General features: G+C 48.2%; 1 protein-coding gene across 1 annotated transcript in view; it reads left to right on the top strand.

Annotated features, from left to right (window-relative positions):
- Window positions 1–24,393, top strand: part of PLS3 (plastin 3) — an 87,878-nt gene that overhangs the window by 48,420 nt on the left and 15,065 nt on the right. Inside the window, exons 4-11 of the mRNA XM_066581879.1 lie at window positions 4,316–4,479; window positions 16,114–16,243; window positions 17,162–17,294; window positions 19,953–20,034; window positions 20,393–20,558; window positions 21,604–21,746; window positions 22,437–22,532; window positions 22,901–23,096. Of these exons, the coding sequence (XP_066437976.1) occupies window positions 4,316–4,479; window positions 16,114–16,243; window positions 17,162–17,294; window positions 19,953–20,034; window positions 20,393–20,558; window positions 21,604–21,746; window positions 22,437–22,532; window positions 22,901–23,096 (1,110 nt within the window). The remainder of the gene's footprint in view (window positions 1–4,315; window positions 4,480–16,113; window positions 16,244–17,161; window positions 17,295–19,952; window positions 20,035–20,392; window positions 20,559–21,603; window positions 21,747–22,436; window positions 22,533–22,900; window positions 23,097–24,393) is intronic.

Here is a 24,393-nt window from a genome sequence, read left to right as displayed (position 1 = left end):
TGACGTAGGGCTCTGACATATATAATCTGCATACAGACATCGCTCCATATGGCACCATTTTTGCATTGAAGCCCATAAATGTTTAATGTGTTGAGTGTTCACAGCCGGATGAGCATTCAGACCTTTTTAATGAGAACATTACCTTAGCTAAATAACAATTTGGTGAAGACATTCGTGCGCCCGATGACTCCGTCCCTGGAAAATACATTACTAGCGCTTCGTGATAATATTTATTTACATAATGTATTCTGCACATTGCTGAATCGGCACACAACCTTTTCTGGAACTTTTTCACATCCTGTTTCAGGCTATTTCAAGTACATATTTGAAGGAAGCCAAGCCATGGCGCAGTTTCCTTATACCACCTGTAACGGTCCCCGCCAGGCTAGGTTGGCGTTTAACCCTGTCTGTTCCAATTGGACTGTGCCCAGCGTTGGACGCTGTAAGAACGGACAGGGGCGCCCAGATTTTCTTTTCTTGAAATCTTTTTGCTGTCAGGAAGGTAGATGGCTGACCCAGTATAAACCCTCCTTCCTCCAAGAGGATCCGAGGTCTCAAGCAGTATTTAGTTACGGAGTATTGTAGCGTTCAGTATAAACAAACTTTCTTGGACCCTTTCGCAGACTTCGGATTAACTTCAGTGCGGTCTATGAATATTAATCTGTGTGTTTATGTTGGGGAGATACTTTAGACCCGTTAGCTCGCTCCGGTTGCCAGATGTTAGTAGTTTAGCAATAACAACTTTAATACACTGGTAGCGGATTTCTCGGTTCCCGTGTGTTCAGCAGTCTGGCTTTTCTTCTGATGCCACAACTGATCCTACGGTTTTCGAAGACAGTTTGCTATTTCGTGCAGAACTGAAAAACGGTGCATTGCAGCACTATTCTGTCCAACTACGGGCACCAAAGTGATATCATGCCAGAGCTGGAAACTGATGGCACTAATCAGACACAACTGATATTTGGGAACCTAGCCTAAAGGCCTCCATACACAAGAACTGTTGGATTAACTCATTGGTCTAACAGCGGTCTTCCACCTCTGCCCCATACACGTGAACGTTCATGCGCTTTGGAAGGTAAGACAGCGCCGGTGTATCTTCTGTGAAATCCGGGCTGTGGAGTCGGTCACTTTTTGTTGGGGTCGGTAGAAATGTACAGATTCTGATTATATATTTTTCAATGCAGAATTGTAGTAAAGTATGGGACACTTCAAAAAAACATGTTCTATTTATCAAAGACCTCGATAACTGGGGTGGGGAAACAGCATAATGGCGAGTAAAGGCAAGAACTGATGTTTCTATTGCTAAGTATCCTTAGACTATTTCTTCCTGGAAAAGTCTGATAAAGTTACTATTTTAATACAGCATATTAATCACTAAAAAAACATGAGTCATTTATGAAGCAGTCGGTCAGTAGTCAGAGACCGGTTTGGGTTATAGACTCCAGTCCTGGTTGAAATTAAGGTGGATCGACTGTCAGAGCGGAAGTAGAGTCCACCCCCCCCCCCCCCCCCCACCTGGTGTAGACCAGACACATCAGTCGTTTGGTCCCAATGTTGGGTTATGCGACTAAAGTTTTTAATGCCTATGGGAGTTCTGAGTCTACAGAGTTGTATCCTGTGTATCACCCCGTTCCAGATCAAGCTATGGTAAACTGATCTACATTGAGACTGGAGAATCCTAAATATTTGGTAGATTTGTCATCCAGCAGGACTCTGTGATGAATCTGGTGCATCTTACGACTTGGTTTGCACTGTCCGAATTAGTAAATGTGCCCCTGAGTGTAGAGCTAGGCAGTGACCTCTAGGTGTAACCTCCACGATGGCTAGACATCCGATGGCCATAGAGATGCATAGTCAAACATGGGTGTGATGTACATGGGATTGTATGCATGAAACCCTCAGGCAGTTTGGAATATCCTCAGTTGCGCTCACTCCTGCTCATTAAATACGAGGGGTGACTGAAAAGTTCTCGGCCCACCCAATAAATGTTGTCAGTAGTCCGAATGTTTACAGCTACTTTTCAACATGGTCCCCTTTTAGGGCTACACACTTTGCCTCCGTTGCTGCAGGCCCATTATACCCTTCTTGTAGAACGTTTCTTCCTGCATGGCAAAGTCCTCCACCGCAATCATAACGTCATCTGATCGAAAAGGGGTTCCAGCTAGGGAAGAGATGAGTCAGAGGGGGCCAAATCGGGTGAATAAAGTGGATGCCGAAGCAGTTCGAAGCCACAGGACTCGATGGCGGCTGTGTGCGCAGGCGCATTGTCCTAATGAGAGAGCACTCGTTTTGTCAACACCCCGACGCGTTTCACTATGATGGCCTCCCTCAACCGCATTAGATGAGTAGCATAATATGCTCCATTCACTGTTTCACCTTTTTTGAGGTGTTCAGCCAGAACCCCCTCAAATCCCAAAAAACAGAGACCATCACCATGCCAGCTGATGGGACTGACTTGAACTTCTTGGGGGTGGGTGAGGAGGGGTGTTTCCACAGTTTCGGTTAAACCTTCGTTTCGGGTTGAAAGCGGTGAACCCATGTTTCATGCGTTGTCACAAAACGTTTGAGAAATGTCACAGGATCTGCCTCAAAAGGGTCAAGTTTTCAGCGGACGTGACGTGTCTCTGGCGTTTGTTTTCTGCTGTCAACATTCTTGGGACCCATCGACGTGAGACCTTGTGCATGTCAAGTGCAAGTCTTATGATGTGTCCAACACGTTCCTGAGATATGCCAACTCTCTCGGCAATGTAGCGCTCTCTCAAACGCCGGTCTGCCCTGATGATATCCTGGATTGCAGTGACGTTTTCCTCCACACTGCTCGTTACCGGTCTTCCACTGCGAGGTGCATCCTGGACAGAGGGGGCGCCCCGCTTGAATTCCGCCACCCACTTTTTCACAGTGGAATAGGAAGGGGAATCCTCCCCTAATGTTTCCATCATGTCATTATGGGTCTCCCCCGCACTCATGCCCTTTTCCAGCAGGTATTGGATGACCGCACGCTTGCTCTTTCCGTTTTTCAGGATGTGTAACACCTCGGACCCCTCAAACTCCAAGATCTGAAACAAGAAAAAATATCAATTAAAAATTTGGCGTGTGACCTGGCAAAGGAATGTACTATTAGTTGCTGAACTGACATTCGGCTAGGACAAGTATTTCATGGGTGGGCCGAGAACTTTTCAGTCACCCCTCGTATACCGCAAACCTGACTTGTACTTATATGTTCTTAGAAATTAATTGAGCTTTGATTACATTAAGGCAGCCCTCCGGTCCTGGACAAGTTCAATTTAAAAAAATCTTGTTGTTTGCATAGTACCAACGTTTTCTGCAGCGCCATCAGGTCATTTTTTTTTTTTTTTTATTCTCCCCCTACGAAGTATGCATTATTAGTTTTTGACACAACCTGCTCTGATTGGCCAGTGCTGTCCATGTGACCTGTACTGGCCATTCAGAGCAGTGTGTATTGTCTTGTACTTCCAATGCATTCTAATGCACAGTGGTCATCAGGTGGGTAAGTGTTGTGGCCGTCCGTTCAGGACCGGAGGATCGCTTAAAATTTTTCTTTCAAACTATCCACCCCTATTGGCGCTCATTGTATTTACGGTATCTATATATTGTATGTGACTCGAAGCATCGTTACTGGCTTGTGATTAAGTCTATCCCATCATACACTTCAACATAAGCTGGCGCATAGAGATGAGCGGGCATACTCGTTAAGGCGATTTACTCAAGAGAGCATCGCCTTTTTCGAGTACCTGCTGGCTCGTCCCTGAAGATTTGGGGGGGGCTGCAGGGTTAGTGAGGGGTTGCGGAGAGAGAGCTCTCACTCTCCACCCTGCTCCCCCCCGCAGCCCCCCAAATTTTCAGGGACGAGCCAGCAGGTACTCGAAAAAGGCGATGCTCTCGGCCCTTAATGAGCCGATCCAGACTGTATAAATGATGGCGCCTCCCTGTACATGTATCATATGTAATGATGGCGCCTCTTGTGTTCCCCATACGTTTGCAAAAATTATTGGCAGCACATCTCTTGTAAAAAAAAAAAAGGGGTGTTCTGCAACAATGATTGGTCAGCAGACAAGCGTTTTCTCCCTCGTCAGCTGATCGGATGCAGCTTTTACATACTTTGGTCCGACAGTCGAGCAGACGAGCCCTCATACGAACTTTCATGCTTTGTTGGCCCATTGAAGGAAGCCTTAAACTGCCTTTGCAGTTGTCATTGGTTTGCTTGTCCTGCAGGGATATCGGCGCCATCGGCTTGTAGGCTTTACTCGCTGTGTTCAGGGTATCTGTCATCTCATATTGTTTGTTCCGCTTGCAGATCTGGACAGCAGTGGATACATATCGGATTATGAGCTCCATGATCTGTTTAAGGAAGCCAACCTTCCTCTTCCTGGGTACAAAGTGCGAGAGATCATCCAGAAACTGATGAACGAAGGCGATAAGAATAAGGATGGGAAGATCTGCTTTGAAGAGTTTGTCTTTGTGAGTATGACGGATCACAGATGTCCTATTCTCCTCCTCGCCCGCTGGCTCTCCCTCAATTCTTAAAAACAAAGTATTGTACAACTTCCTCCTGTTTACTTGGTTGAGGAAGGAGGACCCTGCTGTTCTACCCTTCAGCATTTGTATGTTCCCTAAGGCCTCATGTCCGCGGCTAAGGCCTAATGCCCACTTCCCCCGAGACCCCCTATTTGCCTCCGGATCCGACGTCCCGCAGGACGCTCCGGCGCATGCGCAGTAGAGCGCATGGCGCGCCGTCTGCGTCGTATGACGTGGCTGGCAAAAGATAGCGTGCCGGACGGCTTCCATTGAGGACAATGGAAGCCGTCCGCCTGCAGCAAATAGAACATGCGCATGAGTACGGAAGAATTCACGGGGCGGAATTCCGCACCATGAGCATTGCGCTATTAGGTTCAATAGAACCAAATGGCTGCAGGGCATCGCCGGCGATTTACGCCGCGTAATCCGCCCGTGGGTATTGGCCCTAAAATGCATTTAAAATCCGCAGCGTTTCACCCGCACTTGTGATCCGCGCCCCATTTAGTGCAGGTCTCCCGCGGACTTCTACTGGAGCCTATGGAAGCCGTCTGGAACCACGGCACACCCGCAGCTGAACTCCTGCTCTCCGGCGCGGGAGAGCAGGAGCTCCAATTAAAAAAAAGTGCACGGTGCTGGCGTGCCGCACGCTGCTGGCGTGCCGAGCACATCCGCCGGGCTGAAGAAAGATCTGTCCAACACAAGGCAGATCCGCAGCGTCCGGACAGGTAAGTAATTCTGCTTTTTAGGCCCCATGTCCGCAGGAACGGAGGGACCCGCTGCGGGATTCTGCATGAAGAATCCGTGCCGGGGCTGATTTTCCCTGTGGATATGAGGCCTAAGGGTAGACAGCCATCCATGGTCAACCAGTCATCCCTAACTTCATGTTCTGCAGGTGTATTGTCTGAGTACTGATCTCCGGACTGAGCCTCACCGTTGTCACACGGGGACTCGTCCACTTATGTTGTGGTTACTGTTGGTAATGTGTACTCCAGTAATCTTCTAGTACATTCTGGAGTTTATCTTCTGGGTTAGTATACCTTGCTGGAGATCTGTATCCTGGCCAAGTACTTGGGTTTGAGCTGGGAAAGTGTTCTTACAAAGCTTTAACTCCTTCTGTTCAGACTGGGTTAAAGCTAAGAGCCCGGTTGGCGATGGGAACACCTAATTCCTTCATGGTAGAAATACAGTAGACAGTTTTTTTTTTTTTGGGATCCACTCTTGCCAGTCTAGTTGTTGGGTTGAGTACATGTTTACTACTCGTAGACCGGAGTCTTCCAATACAGCTCTTGACTTCTGCTATATGAAGGCGACGAGTGACCGCACTTTCCTGCTTTTATAAAATACCTAATTGTATTCAATCATGCAAATTACACTAGATTGACATTAAAGCGTACCTGACTGTTGAAAAAGTTTTCAAAAACAGCAAAGCAGCGGTCAGTGATAACTGGGGTTCTATTGGCACTCAGTTTTCTATGTAGATTTAGCCGATTTTCGTGTTTTCCTACTGCCCTATAGTTCGCAACCCCCTTACAGATCCTCCTGCAGTTCATAAGCCAGTCACTCCGCCACACCTTCCATGCAATCCCCCTGTGTTCCTTTGTAGCATTACAAAGCTGAGATCTTCAGATCTAGTTGCAAGGTGCCCATACACATTAGACAAAACTTGCAGGTTCAGTGATGTCGGAGTTTACCTCTAACGTGGGTGTCCCAACTCTTTCCTCGAAGGATTGGGCGAGTTTGACTTCAACATGCACAATCCCTTTGTCCTCAAGGGAGATAAGCCATTGCAAGAGAAGCCTAGCAGCTGCTTATTGCCCTTACCTGTTGAGCACATGCATGTTTGGCAAATCATGTGTATGAAGCATCGAGAGGAACCGCTATCAGCTAAACTAGGTCTTGTCTGACGGCTCTCTAAGGGTACTTTCACACTGGCTGGAATTAGCCCCATTATGCATCAAAACCCGCAGCTTATTCTGTCGATGCAGAATTTGGCCCCGAGGGCCGCAGGTCTAACTGCATATCCTGATGCAGAACTGCGAGCCGATGTAAGCCATTTTCAACTCTGCGTTATAATCCACAGGTAGACCTGTGGCTTTGGTGCGGGATTTACGGGGCGTCCTGTGGCTAATTCTGCTCATGTGAAACGCCTGAAGGTCTCATCCAGACCAGACATTAACGACTTAAAAATGAAGAAAAATGTAAAAAAATGGCAGAAGTGTTTAACCGTGCCGATGACTGTATCCGTGTCTTGTTCTGATCATAGTGTTTAATATTGATTATTAGCCCTGTGTTTGTCTTTTTGCGTTTCTCCTACAGCCTCATAATTGGGCTTTCACTTCCTTTGGATTTATTCTGTTCTCGATCTACTGGGTTTGAGTTCTGGATCACCTTGTAAGTTGGTTCGGTCTCCTGTGTGGCCCGCACTATCACTGTTTGTTCACTGAGCACTTAAAGGGGTTGTGCCGCTGCAGCAAGTGGGTCTATACACTTCTGCATGGCCATAATAATGCACTTTGTAATGTACATTGTGCATTAATTATGAGCCATACAGAAGTTCTAAAAAGTTTTATACTTACCTGCTCCGTTGCTGGCGTCCTCGTTCCCATGGAGCCGACTAATTTTCGCCCTCCGATGGCCAAATTAGCCGCGCTTGCGCAGTCCGGGTATTCTGCAGTCTTCTATGGGGCCGCTCGTGTAGAATGCCGGCTCCGTGTAGCTCCGCCCCGTCACGTGCCGATTCCAGCCAATCAGGAGGCTGGAATCGGCAATGGACCGCACAGAAGCCCTGCGGTCCACGGAGACAGAGGATCCCGGCGGCTATCTTCAGCAGGTAAGTATGAAGACGCCGGACCGCCGGGATTCAGGTAAGCGCTGTGCGGGTTGTTTTTTTTAACCCCTGCATCGGGGTTGTCTCGCGCCGAACGGGGGGGGGGGTTAAAAAAAAAAAAAAAACCCGTTTCGGCGCGGGACAACCCCTTTAATGGGCTATGTTCACACTCAGATGTGTTGCAGAAATTTCTGCTATTGTGCATGCGGAAGTCCATGCGTATGTGGCGGAAGTCCATGCGTATGTGGCGGAAGTCCATGCGTATGTGGCGGAAGGAAAGCCAGATGCACAGCACAGATTCTTCAGCCACAGAAATCTGACAAAACTGCTGCGTGTGACCATACCTTCATACCCTCTACTGTTGCGCATGGTGTCTGTCCTTTAGGGATATATTGGCCGCAGTGGGTGTAACTGCAAATTCCGTTCTATTTAGGCTTCTGAAAATAGCAATATTTTTATTTGGTTTTCAAATCCTGCCAGGTCAGTGATTCCGTTTTATACCTGTTGTGCCAAACTGAAGTACAGCAAAGCCTTTGGAAGACTTCTAGACATCACTCACTTCCAACACATACAGATCAATGTCACTCCACATTGTTCTCTTTAAAGTTTTCTTTTTAAGAAAGCCCTTTAAAAAGTTAAAGGGACGACCCCACGAAATGAAGTTATTCTCCACTACGAGAACGGGTCCCCTGATGAAGCATTTATTATTACTCTTATTTTTAGTGCCCTTTGGGAACTTTAACTTTTGTTTTAACTGCTTATACCATATACTGCAATACTTAAGTATTGCAGTATATGGAATTTCCGCCACCGTTCTATTAGTTGAGCTACAGGACCATTTTAATAGGCAGAGATGCATGGTGGCCCTCGGCTGCCATGAGTAACGAATGGCACCTTGTGTTCTCATCACAGGACGAGGACCATTCAGGACCTTCCTACGCAGATCGGGGCATTTAAACTACAATATCAAAATTAACAGCAGCGTTTAAAGAGTGAACAGATGTGATCAGCATGGACACTGACTGTTGGGCTGGGTGTCGGCTGTCAAAGCTTATACAGGCTGTGTATGGAGCAGGCTCCGCTTCTGATCTCTCTCCACACACCCAGGATGTACATTTATGTCCTGGGGCACTAAGGGGTTAATTTTCTCAAAACGACAAACTACACTTGGGACTGCTGGAGACGGCAGCTTATGGCGTGCTCTATTGGAGGGATGAACATGTGTGATCACCCTTCTAGTCATTAGGGGACCTTTGTGACCCCCGATCGGTGAGGGCAGAAGCATTCAGACTCCCATCAATCAGATACTTAACCCCTATTGTGTCAATATACTATACAGATATAGCAAACCTTAACATGACTGACGCGTCATGATAACTATATACAGCATTGTAGAACACTGTAGTTAAGGTATCCCGATCCATTAAATGTCATGGGAACTGTTGCTACACTTTGTAACTTTATTTTGTGGGACAATTCCCTTTTAATGTATGTAGCTGGATGGGAGCCCCCCAGTGGGGAAGGCAGTAACTGCATGCCCTGTGTACAGTACCTGGGCAAAGGGGGTTACAACGCAGTAACCGGATGGATATCATCAAGGCCATCCTAACCATACCGAGCCATTGATGAGGCACCGTGGAGAAGCGCTGTCCTGTTCATGTACTAGTCAGATTGTCATTACGATAGTGTAGTGGATGCCGTAACCAATACAGTCCACTTGTAACACTTAATGCTCCAGTAAACTGTGTTCTGGGTGTCATTTAATAGCTGCAGTCGTCCTCTTTCATAATCATGAATGTTTGTTCTCTTGCCTGCTGTTGGCATCACATAGTGGTAATACAATACAATGTATAATCTGGTCCTGGCCTGCAACAATAGATGCCTAATATAACAATTTTTTTTCCCTAAGAGCATTTCTACCCAGAATGGCGAGAATGCCATATTAAGCCTTTGAAAAATTAGTAGAATCCTAACTTGATCGATCATTCATTCATTCATTCATTCATACATTGCGCGATTTAATTTTTTCCCCCCGTGCAATAATGTATGGCAACCCCTGGGGCTGCAATACATCCACATTTGCATCAGTATTGATCCATTGCTGTCCTGGGCCTCCACTGGTAGGGTACAAACCAGCCATGTATATTAGAAAAAAAAACAAAGTGAGGGGGATCAATGAGTGGAACAGGTTGCCACTGGAGGTGGGGAGTTCTCCTTCAATGGAAGTGTTCAAACAAAGGCTGGACAAATATCTGTCTGGGATGATTTAGTGAATCCTGCACTGAGCAGGGGGTTGGACCCGATGACCCTGGAGGTCCTGATGACCCTGGAGGTCCCTTCCAACTCTACCAGTCTATGATTCAATCCAAGCAGGTAAAATGCATTGGTAGCTAGTAGTCTGCATTGCTCCCATGAATAGAGCTGGTTAATGAAAGAGCAGTCCACAGTGTGCATTAAGTAGTTGGAAAATTGCTGTGGCCATTTTGGATAGTCCAAAACCGGACTCTAAACCAGCGGTTCGAAGAGAAAGAAGAACTGCAGGTAATCAACCCCCTTCCCTTCCTTTCCCAAGACAATCTAGTCCCAAAACCAGAGGATTGCTTTAAAACTGGTTGTCTACATCAGAACATCTCCTATCCATATTAGCTATTAGAATAGCTATTAGTGAGGGTACCCTTGTACCTTGACTCCACCGGAAGTGGTGGGTGTACACCACTGTTAGGCTGTGTGACAGCCAGGTGACGCCCCACCTCCTGATTGGCTGAAAAGCTCCTGCCTGCTGCAAGGTCCTGGAAGCGTGGAAGGACTTTTGTCATAGATGGAGGGTTAGGGGTAGTTTAACAGTTAAACGTAGATTATTCACATGAACAGCTCATAATTTACACCTAACTGTAAAACAAATCCTAACCCTCCATCCATTACGAACCTCGTTTCACGCTTCTAGCCCACGAAGCTACGGAGTTAGGTGCCCGTGTGTTAACCTCTTCCCCCCCCCACCTTGCCAGCAGTGCCCAATGCCTGCATCACAAACCCGATGCACAGCATTACAGGTGATTGCTGGAAATGTCCCCTGTTAATCCACTGCTTTCCGGCGGCGCTCTCCATCCCTGCTGGAACGTCCGCTGTTGGCCCGCTGCTGTGCCCTCTTTCCTGCTCCGGCGCTCTTGGTCCTCCGCTCTCAAGGTCTCCAGCGCCATGCTGCCGTGCCTTCTCCTCTGTGCCTCTCCGTCCCCCCTCCTGCTCCTCCAGCCTTCTCGGGGGCGCCTTCTCGGTGCCCCCGCTCTCAAAGTCCCCGGCGCACCGCTGCTGTGCCTTCTCCCCTGTGCCCCTCCGGCGCCCAGCCAATCAGGAAGTGGGAGCGTTACCTGACTGTGAAGCAGCCTAACAGTGGTGTACATCCACCACTTCCAGTGGCGTCAAGGTACAACAGTACTGGTGGGGAGTTCTCCTTCAATAGAAGTGTTCAAACAAAGGCTGGACAGACATCTGTCTGGGATGATTTAGTGAATCCTGCACTGAGCAGGGGGTTGGACCCGATGACCCTGGAGGTCCCTTCCAACTCTACCGTTCTAGGATTTAGGCACACAGGTCAGCAGAGGAGCTGTAGAGACAACAATAGGTTTTACAGAACGTGGCCTACAGGAAATATTAGTCTTACTATATACATCTTCCCCATATTTAGCTCTAGGTGGATCTTACCTTTGCATTCATGTGAACCTACCTAGGCCATGAGACAAACCACCCATCCTGCAGATACATCCATCATATAGTATGGAGCACTTGTGAGTTTTATCACTGTCTGATGTGAAGAACGCCTTGCAGACAGTTGGTGACTGAAGGAGGGCTTGTCTGCCGCACGGTCGTCACTAGTGTGTCACAATGGATTTCTTCACGGCTTTGCACGGTTTTTGCATGCGCTCAGGTTGAAGTGGTGCTTTAAGGAGGCATGCCAGATGAAAATGCAAAAAGGACATGGGTTTATATTTAATGTATACTACAGACATTCTGAGATATGCTTGCTTAGACCCAAAGCCTGAGGCTGCACTACTAGTAAGCCTTCTGCCATTCTGACTTCATTGTGGTGTAGTCATGAGGCAACGTGTAGACTCAGGTAGCCCAAATACAGCTGCCCATACAACCTACCTGGCGTGGTGGCTACACGGGTAGTACAGTTGAAAAAAGGATGGGTGGGAGTGACTGCAGCTAAAACGGAATAGAAACGTCAAATCTTGGCATTGGTCTGGATGAAGAAATGTGAGCTAATCTACCCTTTAACAGGAAAAAACTGCTTCCTGATCCTAAATGGCGATCACATCGGATCATTGGATGGTGACCGTTGGGTCATGATTTGGAGAGGACTGTTGTCAAGACCTCCCATTTACCGGATCTGTAGGACATATTGCCGTTCGCTAACAGTCTAAGGGATTAATAAAATAACATGACGGCTACATCTGTACCCAAAGTGGCATCCAGATGTGGTTGTCAGGACGGGCACCTTGGGCTAGGCCATCAATATTTGGACCCCAACTGATCGGCACAATGGAGTGAACAGATGACCGGCTCTACCAAGCAGTCCCTCTTATGTGAGCGCTAGTAGCCGATTCCGGGATGGCGACTGCTATATAGGGATAGTGAGATGAATTGGGAATAATCGTTAGAATGGAAAGGTGTCGGCTCATTCTACACTAAATACTAAACCAACATGGCGGTCCCTTTGCGTGTCGCCCCGCTGGCCGACTTTTGCAGACACTAGCGGAACTTTTCAAAATCCTCCACAGATTTTTCATAGCACAATTCCTGTTAAGCCTTGCAGTGAAGTTGGTTATAACCTGATGGCCACGGAGAAGTTAGCCCAGCGCCACTCTTATGGAAGAAGTCTAAAAGAAAATCTTAGTTGCCCATAGCAACCAATCACAGCGCAATTTTCGTTTTACCTCAAGAAATGAAAGCTGTGCTGTGATTGGCTGCTATGGGCAACAAAGATTTTCTTTTAGCCCACTTCCATAGAGTGCGGTTCTAGCCTGTATATAGTGATGCGTGTAGGGTGTAGTTACATAGTGCGTACACATGAGGGCAGAGTTGTTTTGATAAGATGTATATTAAATGGCGGCTAATCCATAGAAGGAGATGCGGGGCTCCTTCTGTGAACCCTGCTGGTCAGACATAGACGGCCTTTACTAAAGATTTCTCAGGGTTTGTGGTTCTTCATATTCCCCTAAACACAGGATGGCTGAACGGATGCGGCTTTATGCGGGTGGGGGTGGGCTGCTCTTCTGAGGCGTATTTGCCGCCCATAGAAATGAATGGAGCTTCTGCGCTGGATTTTAGGTCCGCGGATTTGATGTTATGGTATGTATTTACTATCCGTGCGGATTTAAAGCCGCAGCATGCTCTGTTTTCATCGCGGATTCCGCGTGGATCTTGCTCCATTGAAGTCTATGGGAGTCGCGGACCCGCAGCAAACCGCAAATGCATTTAAATTATATTTGCGGCTCTGCTGTGGATTTGAAGGTTAGAAGTAATTAAGGAGGTGGGAAAAGGCTTGGAAGGGGGTTGGTTTCTTTTACCCTTTTTTTTTTTTTTTTTAAACCATTTAATTTCCGCGTGGAATCCGCAATCCAAATCCGCGTACACCAGTGCGGGAAAAACACAGAATCCGCGACCACCCGCAATTATTAAACAATCATTTTTAACACGATCTGCAGTGCACCCGCTGCGGGTCTGAAGCTTAGATCAGAATGGGTGGGTGCCCTGCGTGCCGTGGACATTAGGACTTACAGTGCAGCGGCGTTCCAAAGTAATATGTTGAGTCGCAACACTTGACAGTGTAGAGTGATAAATGCCTGTAGACTGTATATACTGAGCCTCAGATACGCTGGGATGTGCAGTCAGCGCGGTCACCATAAAGCCTGCAGTGCCTTTGTGTGACGCTTATAGATAATGACATGGGTCACGTCTGTAAGTCATGTAACCCGTGGGAGTCGCTGCACACACGGCCGCTGCAGTAATCCGTGTTCAGCCACCTGTAATGGGAGGCCTTAAACAGGCACTCGGAGGGTTTGTCCCCTCCGCAGCCAGCAGGGCCGGTGTTGTATCTGCTGACTGTATCAGCGGCTCTTTGCTGCTCGGTTTGTGGAATATTCCATGGAATGAGCAGCTTTTGTCTCTCGTTAAGCCTCGGCTGAAAACAAACAGAACATGATTGGTTCTTGCAGAGTATATGGCTGACTACTTTATCTGTATGTGAAGGAGCAGAAGTGGGGAAATCACCATCTAATTAATAAAGTAATCCGCATCTATCCTAACGATCTAGAAGTCTCAGTACAATAAAACTAGAGGTCTAATATTCCTTCTCAATTGTTCTCTAAAGGGTTGTCGTCTTTAGATCTAGACTGTCAAATACCCCATTAGCAAATTCTGGGTGGTGGCGGGTCCTTCATTCAAGTCATCTATCCATTAGCCACACCACATGATGGCTCTAGTCTCCCTGGAGGACCCAGCATGCTCCTGCACTACTGGGAGTGCACACGGACTTCATTGAACACCATGTCATGTTGCAGTTCTCCTGTGGAGGCACTGCAGGGGGATTAAACACTTGCTGCTGGTTGCCCTGTGGATTACAGCTGAGGGTACCATGATAGAGACCCCGCGTAATGAGCTGCTTTTCACAAAATCCTATCAAAGTACTATAGAAGAAAAAAAAACCACAACCCTTTTTTAAATGTGTTTAACCCCAGCCCTCCCCGTTTTATTTTTATTTTTTAAACCTGCTGATGGTGGTGGAAAAACCCGATCTGATCATACTGCCTGCATTCTGCCTGAGCCCGGGCAATCCGCCCCACTACTCTGCACTTCCTTCTGCAGCAGTGATGTCACCAACACCCCTGACATGTGATATCCCTTCTGCAGCAGTGATGTCACCAACACCCCTGACATGTGATATCCCTTCTGCAGCAGTGATGTCACCAACACCCCTGACATGTGATATCCCTTCTGCAGCAGTGATGTCACCAACACCCCTGACGTGTGACATCACTTCTGCAGCAGTGATGTCACCAACACCCCTGACGTGTGACATCACTTCTGCAGCAGTGATGTCACCAACACCCCTGACGTGTGACATCACTTCTGCAGCAGTGATGTCACCAACACCCCTGACGTGTGACATCACTTCTGCAGCAGTGATGTCACCAACACCCCTGACGTGTGACATCACTTCTGCAGCAGTGATGTCACCAACACCCCTGACGTGTGACATCACTTCTGCAGCAGTGATGTCACCAACACCCCTGACGTGTGACATCACTTCTGCAGCAGTGATGTCACCAACACCCCTGACGTGTGACATCACTTCTGCAGCAGTGATGTCACCAACACCCCTGACATGTGACATCACTTCTGCAGCAGTGATGTCACCAACACCCCGGACATGTGACATCCCTTCTGCAGCAGTGATGTCACCAACACCCCGGACATGTGACATCCCTTCTGCAGCAGTGATGTCACCAACACCCCGGACATGTGACATCCCTTCTGCAGCAGTGATGTCACCAACACCCCGGACATGTGACATCCCTTCTGCAGCAGTGATGTCACCAACACCCCGGACATGTGACATCCCTTCTGCAGCAGTGATGTCACCAACACCCCGGACATGTGACATCCCTTCTGCAGCAGTGATGTCACCAACACCCCGGACATGTGACATCCCTTCTGCAGCAGTGATGTCACCAACACCCCGGACATGTGACATCCCTTCTGCAGCAGTGATGTCACCAACACCCCGGACATGTGACATCCCTTCTGCAGCAGTGATGTCACCAACACCCCGGACATGTGACATCCCTTCTGCAGCAGTGATGTCACCAACACCCCGGACATGTGACATCCCTTCTGCAGCAGTGATGTCACCAACACCCCGGACATGTGACATCCCTTCTGCAGCAGGCAGAGGTGGCAGATTGAGGATAATGTGATCAACTACAGATTTAAGAAACAGTTTCTTGGAGAACGCCTCATGTTGTGCATAGAGGCAGAGTTAAAGCCTGCAGAATGAGCTGCGCTGTTTTTACATGCACATCCGTGTATAGTTCGCTGTTTCTTTCACGCACGTGTGCACTGAGTGCCAAAGGGGAAAAAACGATCCCCCGAGTCATTGAAATGGCTAAGGAGTTCAAGATGTTGTTTATCCTGTACAACTATGCAGTGCTTTTTTTACACCTCTAGCATATTGTGTGCGTATTTGCACATTCCCATTGACTTCCATGGGGATTTGTAGTCTGTAGGCAAATAAAGCGTGCTGTGGTGTTTTTTCCCCCCTCTTTTCTGTGACTGAAATGCGCGCATGTGAACCAAACCATTGAAATCAATCAGTTCTATTCACAGCATATTGCATGTGCAGATATGCCCAGGTGAAGCCGGCCTTAGATATGTGCGGGATGCAAAAGATAGTAATATCTGTGTGTTATATATGTGTATGTATATAAATTATTTTTTTTCCGGATTTTGGGGCATTTTTTCTTCCTTCCCTCTATTTGGTCATCTACAAAAACATTCCATTCTATAGATTTTTGGCTCTGGGCCCTCACTCCGACCCAAATGGAATTGCTGTCTGCATGAACTGCTGTGCAGTAAGCAGTGGAGCCATAAGTCAGCGAGGGGTTAATGTAGAATCCATTAGTTCCCACTCCGCGGCTTTCCTCTTTTGTACTTAAAGTTCAGTCCTTTCATCCATTATTTTTTCCCTGCAGCTTGTACAAGAGTTGAAAAGTAGCGACATCGCCAAAACCTTTCGGAAAGCAATCAACCGTAAAGAGGGAATCTGCGCCATCGGAGGCACCTCGGAGCTGTCCAGCGAGGGCACCCAGCACTCCTACTCAGGTAGGTTAGTGGAAGGTAATGGCCTACATGGCAAGGAGGAGGCTCTCTGGATGGCCGCTGAAGTATTTAGACTCGGAAGGTTAATTGGCTCCTCTACCCTCAAGCTGAACCCATTAATCCGTCCGGGTCTATAGCAATGTACAGAGCTCTGCCGCAGAGGATCGGCTCACGTATTAGAAAGTCCTTCCAAAATGATGTTGGAGGTTTGTAGACGCCTAAGGATGTGCCCCGCTGTCGGTGGGGATGACCGTGTGCCCCGCTGTCGGCGGGGGTGACCGTGTGCCCAGAGGTCACGCAGTGCAGCCTGTTATGGGGTGCAACAGCGTTTATGGAGACGCACGCACACACACGGTAGAGCCCTATAGATAGAGCCCGTACGGCATTACAGATGGGCTGTACCGATCCTCAGGAATTTCGGTGTGGATGCCTGTTCCTATAACAGTTTGAATACTGGGCATGCATTATTGTTGAAGGTGTCTGACTGGTACAAAATGGGCCCCAAGGTAGGCATTGCTATAAAGAACAAAGCTTACTCGATAAGGCAAACTTCTCGAGCGAGTAGTGCCTTATTCGAGTACCTGCCCGCTCGTCTCTAAAGATTCGGGTGCCGGCGCGGGTGAGAGGTGAGTTGCACCGTGCCAGCACCCGACTTTAGAGACGAGCGGGCAGGTACTCGAATAAGGCACTACTCGCTCATCTCTAGTATTGATCCCACAGGGCAAAAACAGAAATGCTGCAGCTACGGGTGCTGGACAACAAAGTGGCCAGGCCATGGAAAATGGGTACAGAGACGTGGCTGGGAAAAAGGGTATTTGTAATGCTTGGTGTTACTCTGCTGGGGAGGAGAAAAACTTTGGAGTGAAACCTCTTTAAATAGATTTCAACCATAATTCTTTTTCACTTTTTTTTTTTTTTAAGAGGAAGAAAAGTATGCCTTTGTCAACTGGATAAATAAGGCGTTGGAGAACGACCCGGACTGCAAGCATGTGCTGCCCATGAACCCGAACACCAATGACTTATTCCGGGCCCTCGGAGATGGCATTGTACTGTGGTAAGTAGTGCTGAAGATCCAACCACTTGGGCACGCGACAGTCATGAGGGCAATAGGATGCCTTGTAGTCCTGTCCCTGGCAGATAAGGCGGCACAACCTGCCTAATGGGTTCAGTATCCCTACTAGACCAGACCAAGTCACCCCCCTTATCTTTCGTATATTGGTGCAAAAGTACTTTAAACTGGACCTGGTAAAGGTGGTTGAACATACTAGCGGGATGTACTTGCACGGGTCGGCAAACGTACTAGCGGGATGTACTTGCACGGGTCATCAGACGTACTAGTGGCGTGGACTTGCACACGTCATCAGACGTACTAGTGGCATGGCCTTGCACACGTCATCAGACGTACTAGTGGCGTGGCCTTGCACACGTCATCAGACGTACTAGTGGCGTGGCCTTGCACACGTCATCAGACGTACTAGTGGCGTGGACTTGCACACGTCATCAGACGTACTAGTGGCGTGGACTTGCACACGTCATCAGACGTACTAGTGGCGTGGACTTGCACACGTCATCAGACGTACTAGTGGCGTGGACTTGCACACGTCATCAGACGTACTAGTGGCGTGGCCTTGCACACGTCATCAGACGTACTAGTGGCGTGGCCTTGCACACGTCATCAGACGTACTAGTGGCGTGGCCTTGCACACGTCATCAGACGTACTAGTGGCGTGGCCTTGCACACGTCATCAGACGTACTAGTGGCGTGGCCTTGCACACGTCATCAGACGTACTAGTGGCGTGGCCTTGCACACGTCATCAGACGTACTAGTGGCGTGGCCTTGCACACGTCATCAGACGTACTAGTGGCGTGGCCTTGCACACGTCATCAGACGTACTAGTGGCGTGGCCTTGCACACGTCATCAGACGTACTAGTGGCGTGGCCTTGCACACGTCATCAGACGTACTAGTGGCGTGGCCTTGCACACGTCATCAGACGTACTAGTGGCGTGGCCTTGCACACGTCATCAGACGTACTAGTGGCGTGGCCTTGCACACGTCATCAGACGTACTAGTGGCGTGGCCTTGCACACGTCATCAGACGTACTAGTGGCGTGGCCTTGCACACGTCATCAGACGTACTAGTGGCGTGGCCTTGCACACGTCATCAGACGTACTAGTGGCGTGGCCTTGCACACGTCATCAGACGTACTAGTGGCGTGGCCTTGCACACGTCATCAGACGTACTAGTGGCGTGGCCTTGCACACGTCATCAGACGTACTAGTGGCGTGGCCTTGCACACGTCATCAGACGTACTAGTGGCGTGGCCTTGCACACGTCATCAGACGTACTAGTGGCGTGGCCTTGCACACGTCATCAGACGTACTAGTGGCGTGGCCTTGCACACGTCATCAGACGTACTAGTGGCGTGGCCTTGCACACGTCATCAGACGTACTAGTGGCGTGGCCTTGCACACGTCATCAGACGTACTAGTGGCGTGGCCTTGCACACGTCATCAGACGTACTAGTGGCGTGGCCTTGCACACGTCATCAGACGTACTAGTGGCGTGGCCTTGCACACGTCATCAGACGTACTAGTGGCGTGGCCTTGCACACGTCATCAGACGTACTAGTGGCGTGGCCTTGCACACGTCATCAGACGTACTAGTGGCGTGGCCTTGCACACGTCATCAGACGTACTAGTGGCGTGGCCTTGCACACGTCATCAGACGTACTAGTGGCGTGGCCTTGCACACGTCATCAGACGTACTAGTGGCGTGGCCTTGCACACGTCATCAGACGTACTAGTGGCGTGGCCTTGCACACGTCATCAGACGTACTAGTGGCGTGGCCTTGCACACGTCATCAGACGTACTAGTGGCGTGGCCTTGCACACGTCATCAGACGTACTAGTGGCGTGGCCTTGCACACGTCATCAGACGTACTAGTGGCGTGGCCTTGCACACGTCATCAGACGTACTAGTGGCGTGGCCTTGCACACGTCATCAGACGTACTAGTGGCGTGGCCTTGCACACGTCATCAGACGTACTAGTGGCGTGGCCTTGCACACGTCATCAGACGTACTAGTGGCGTGGCCTTGCACACGTCATCAGACGTACTAGTGGCGTGGCCTTGCACACGTCATCAGACGTACTAGTGGCGTGGCCTTGCACACGTCATCAGACGTACTAGTGGCGTGGCCTTGCACACGTCATCAGACGTACTAGTGGCGTGTGCATTTGCTGATTGGACCATGTAAAAGAAGCCACCGATCACACGACCACTCAGGGGAAAAGTTTCCCGATCTTCAGGCCAGGTGGATGGTTACTACTTGGAATGTCTCCGAATAGCTTTAAAGGGGTTGTCCAGTTGTGAACTATTGATGGCCTATCCTCACGATAAGTTATCAATAGTAGGCCCCCGTGGGCCCAGCTTGGCATAAGTAACGTTACCACTGATATGAATGAGACCTTAGTCTGTAATACCAATTCTAGCCACACCAGTGGGAATAGAGCTGTCTTGTTTCCTGCAGAAATCCATTTGGTGCATAAACGCACCATCCCAGTGACTATCTGAAACGTGCCGATCCCGGGTGACAGGCTCCTGCCAATCTACTATTGATGGACCATCCTGTGGATAAGCCATCAGTAGTTTACATCTGCACAGCCAACTTTAAGACTTCATCATATAATTAGTGTTTTTTATTTCCAGTAAAATGATTAACCTGTCTGTACCGGACACCATCGATGAAAGGGCGATAAACAAGAAGAAACTGACTCCCTTCACCATTCAGGTGAGTCAGAGGATTTAGTATGTTCATACGAGCCCCGGGGGCATATTGAAAGGCGCTTAGTGCATTGTAAATACTTGTATCACACTGAGTCAGAAGCTTCCTGTACTGATGGCGGCACGTCCCACAAGTCTTCACCCTCGGCAGCATAAATCAATGGGCTCTGGATTAAAGTTCTATCTATGTTTACTGTAGTTTTATGTGCGTCTTGCGGTTGAGTTGGGATGCCTACAGGCTGTAACTAGAATGTCCAAAAACGATCAGACCCTTTTACCACCTCTTCAGACTATGGAATAACAGGGAGGAGGGTAAGGATTTCATATTATCTCGTTGCACTAATATTCCCTTACTGTGTCTTTAGGAAAATCTGAATTTGGCATTGAACTCTGCCTCTGCCATCGGCTGCCATGTGGTCAACATTGGCGCAGAAGATCTTAAGGCAGGAAAGCCTCACCTGGTGTTGGGGCTCCTCTGGCAGATCATAAAGATTGGCTTGTTTGCAGACATTGAGCTCAGCAGGAATGAAGGTAAGACATGCCAACTGAAAAAGAATTAAACCTTTATTTTAACCACTTAGCACAATCTGATGCATGTATGATGGATCTGTGCGGGAAGGGGGGGGGGAGGGGAAGCGGGATGGCTTGTCCTTGACAGCTAAAACCCATCTGCATTGGACAGGACTGGAGATGGCTCCAATCCCGGCCATAAACAATTTGGATGCCACTGTCAGTACTGACTGACAGACAGAATAAGGGCGCTCCCTTGTGGCTAGATTGCAAAGCACTGTTTTTTCCATGGCAGCCCAGGGGTCTTGTGAAGGCCCCCTAGGGCTGCCATGGATTCTTGCCTGTTAAGCCCTGTCTGTGGCAGGGCTTAATAGAATGCCTGCAAAAGTACAATACACTTCAATACAAATATTGCAGTATATTGTTTTAAGCAATCAAGAGTTACAATTTCACGTCCCCTTTAATGTCTAACGATGGGGTGAATATTTAAAAAAAAAAAAAAGTTTAAACCCTTTTTTCCCGTTCGAGGGGATTTTCCATGACTTAAAATTGCTTCACATTTACTTTGCTCATCCTGATTGCTGCTGACCAGGACATGTGACTGCTGCAACCAATCACAAGCCAAGCCGTGATCTTCTGTAGCTGGTGATTTGCTGCAGCAGTCACATGTCCTGATCAGCAACAACCAGGATGAGCAAAGCAGTTGTGAAGCCATTTAACGTAATCGGAAATCCCTTCAATGTAAAATGAAAACAAATAATAAGCATTTGGTGACTCGGCTGTAAAATGTGTTTTTTGCCCTGCATGGTAAACGGTGCTAGAAATGCGCTTTTTGGTTACCTCCCTTTAACCAGAAAAAAATGTAATAAGCAATCCAAAAGTGTACCCTTAAATGGTACCAATAGAAATGATCGCTCACCCCAGAAAAAGTAACCCTTCACTGCCCCATTGCAGGAAGAAAATAGCTCTTTAGTAAATGTGGATCTTTAAATGGTTGAATCTTTGCAAAAACCCTAAAAGTAAACCTTGGTGAGTCCGTTCAGCTCTGACTTTGTGTTCCGTCCAGCCTTGGCTGCATTACTTCGTGATGGAGAGACGCTGGAAGATCTGATGAAGTTGTCTCCAGAAGAGCTGCTCCTCCGATGGGCCAACTACCACCTGGAGAGCGCTGGCTGGCAGAAGATCAATAACTTCAGCTCCGATATTAAGGTACTCGTGTACGGCAGCGGCCGGCATCAATAACGGACACTGCATAAAGAATGACGCCCCTTTAATGTATCGTGTGTCCCCTTCGGTCTACTGGGGAATGTCAGGAGTACACAAGATGGTTAATGATCTTTCATCCAAGGCCTCTAGACCTTCTCAGCCTTTTTTGTAACTAGTTTTAATGACCAAACCTCAATCTAGTTGGGGTCCAAATTAAAGTGACCCTGTTGGACAAACAAAGATGGCCGCGCTGCTTCTCTGACTACCTGATGCACACTGTACATAGTATGTATTGGTAGTCTAAGACACTACATCGTTCCATGTAAACCCCTCCCCGGTCTGCACTCCTCGGTAGTCGTGTCTGAATGTAGAGTTGTAGTGATGTACTAACATACTAGAGCCCCCCCCCTCTATTGACGGTGCACAGGCTTTGTAAGTGGCGCTGATACTTACCTGCCGATGGGGATCTGGATGCCCCTGTGGCTGCTCTCCCCAGTCGCCTGATTGGCTTTTCAGGTAAGTATAAATATTGAGGCATTTCTGCAGGATTTAATGTAAATCCCTAATCTCACAGATGTGGCGTCTGCAGGCTGAACCTCTAATGACTCATGTCTTAAAGATGCGTCGTTTTTTCTTGCACTTTATCACACTGTGGATTTGTTGAAATGACTAAGATTTGTTTTTGATCTGCAGGACTCCAGGGCCTATTTCCATCTGCTCAACCAGATTGCACCCAAAGGGCAGAAGGAAGGTGAAGAGCGAATAGACATTAACATGTCCGGCTTCAGTGTAAGTTTGCTCCTACTGGGTCTGCGGCGCACGCCGGGGATACTTTATGTACGTAGTAGGGAATGAGGAATCCCGTTCTGGTCCCGGAGGTGGATCTGCACCGATCGGACATCTGGCATATCTGCTGGATGTACCACAAATGTCTTGGGTGGGGATATCACTAAGTTCTGGGACCTTTAGTGGTCCCATAGAAATGGCATGTGGGACTCTTAGTGGCATTTGGGTTCTCCATATACGCATCATATATATGAAGTAGTTCCTGAGCCTTTAGCCTCTGAACTCCCTTTTATGGCCGTTCACTCATGATGACTTTTTTTGTATTCGCACGCTTTGACATTGCACGTTTTTTGTCACGCTTACTCCAACAGGAGAAGGACGATCTGAAGCGGGCCGAGTACATGCTCCAGCAAGCAGATAGACTAGGCTGCAGGCAGTTCGTCACTCCTGCTGATGTTGTGAGCGGAAATCCTAAATTAAACTTGGCTTTTGTGGCAAACCTGTTCAATAAATACCCAGCCCTTACAAAGCCTGAGAACCAAGACATCGACTGGTCACTCCTCGAAGGTGAGAAATCGGTTGTAGAATGAAAAACATTGGTGGTAATACCACCCCAGACTATTCTCAGTGCTTGCATATGTGAAAAGACTTTCAACTTTCCCTCAAAAAAATTCAACTACTCCACCCCCACTTTTCAGGAGTTGGCCCAAGATTTTAACTTCCGTCACATATGCCTCCATTTTGGCATTTGAGCATGTGTGGTCCGTGGCCCCGGACTCATGGCATACATTGAGGAGCTGAGAGGGCAAGATGCTGGCTTGTCACGGGTGACGCCACCATTCCGTTTTCCCCACCGGAATGAACCTAATCGGGGAAATAAATGAGCCGCAGACAGTAGTATAGTACCTCAGGTCCCTAGGAATGGTCAGGGCCTGGAAATAACTTGACTGAGTAACTCAAGTGATACAAGGCACAATCGGTATTCCAAGTGCAGATAAACTTAGAAGTATGTTCAGATGGACTTGAAGAGGAGTACCTCCACCCAGCGATCCCAGACTTCAGGACACCTGTGTGTCTGACCATTGTAATCGTTTACCTCCACCCAGCGATCCCAGACTTCAGGACGCTTGGGCGTGAACCATTGAAAAGATAAGAGTACCTCTGCACCAGCCCTCGAGTAGAAAAGACTTTAGGACTGGCTCACGCTCTCTCTCTGGAGTGGGCTCACTCACTATTTATGCAGATCCTTGCGCTCGGGAAACATCTCCTCTACAATCTTCAAAACCAGAGGGCTGAAGGTGCCCGTGCCCTCATGTGACTCTGTGCTTTAGGTGGAAGTCAAGATGGAAGACCACCTTTTCCTGCTCTCAAGCACTCATGTTTATAGCCTCTCTCATACCATGTGACAGGACATAAATGGATACATTTACAGACAGTCAGCTCACACTTTGCAGACATTAACCTCATTTGCTGCAGCTGTGCAATACAGATAACAGAATGATAAGACACTTTGCACAGTGCATCACGACAAGATATTACGTGTATGACATTATGGAGGGGCCAGGAAAGCGCGTACTGGGCTGTTACAGTGCTACTCCATTCATCTTCATGGGCTACTGGAGATTGCTGAGCCCTGTAGAGGTGAATGGAGTGGCAGCGTGCACTTGGCTAGCAGCTCATTCATATAGAGGACCATGAAATGCCTATTCTTTCACTGGGGATCTAAGCAATCAGACAGACCCTCCCACCAATTGGCGTATTAGAATCACGAAAGACCTTTTAATAGCCAATCCTTAAGCTAGACCATTGATGTATGATTAGTTGGGGTCCGACTCCTGGACCCACATTGGTCAGCGGAACAGAG

Source organism: Eleutherodactylus coqui, chromosome 10, assembly GCF_035609145.1.
Source record: "Eleutherodactylus coqui strain aEleCoq1 chromosome 10, aEleCoq1.hap1, whole genome shotgun sequence".
Taxonomy (NCBI): Eukaryota; Metazoa; Chordata; class Amphibia; order Anura; family Eleutherodactylidae; genus Eleutherodactylus; species Eleutherodactylus coqui.
Note: the sequence above shows the minus strand (reverse complement) of the source record. Positions and strands in the feature narration are given on the sequence as shown.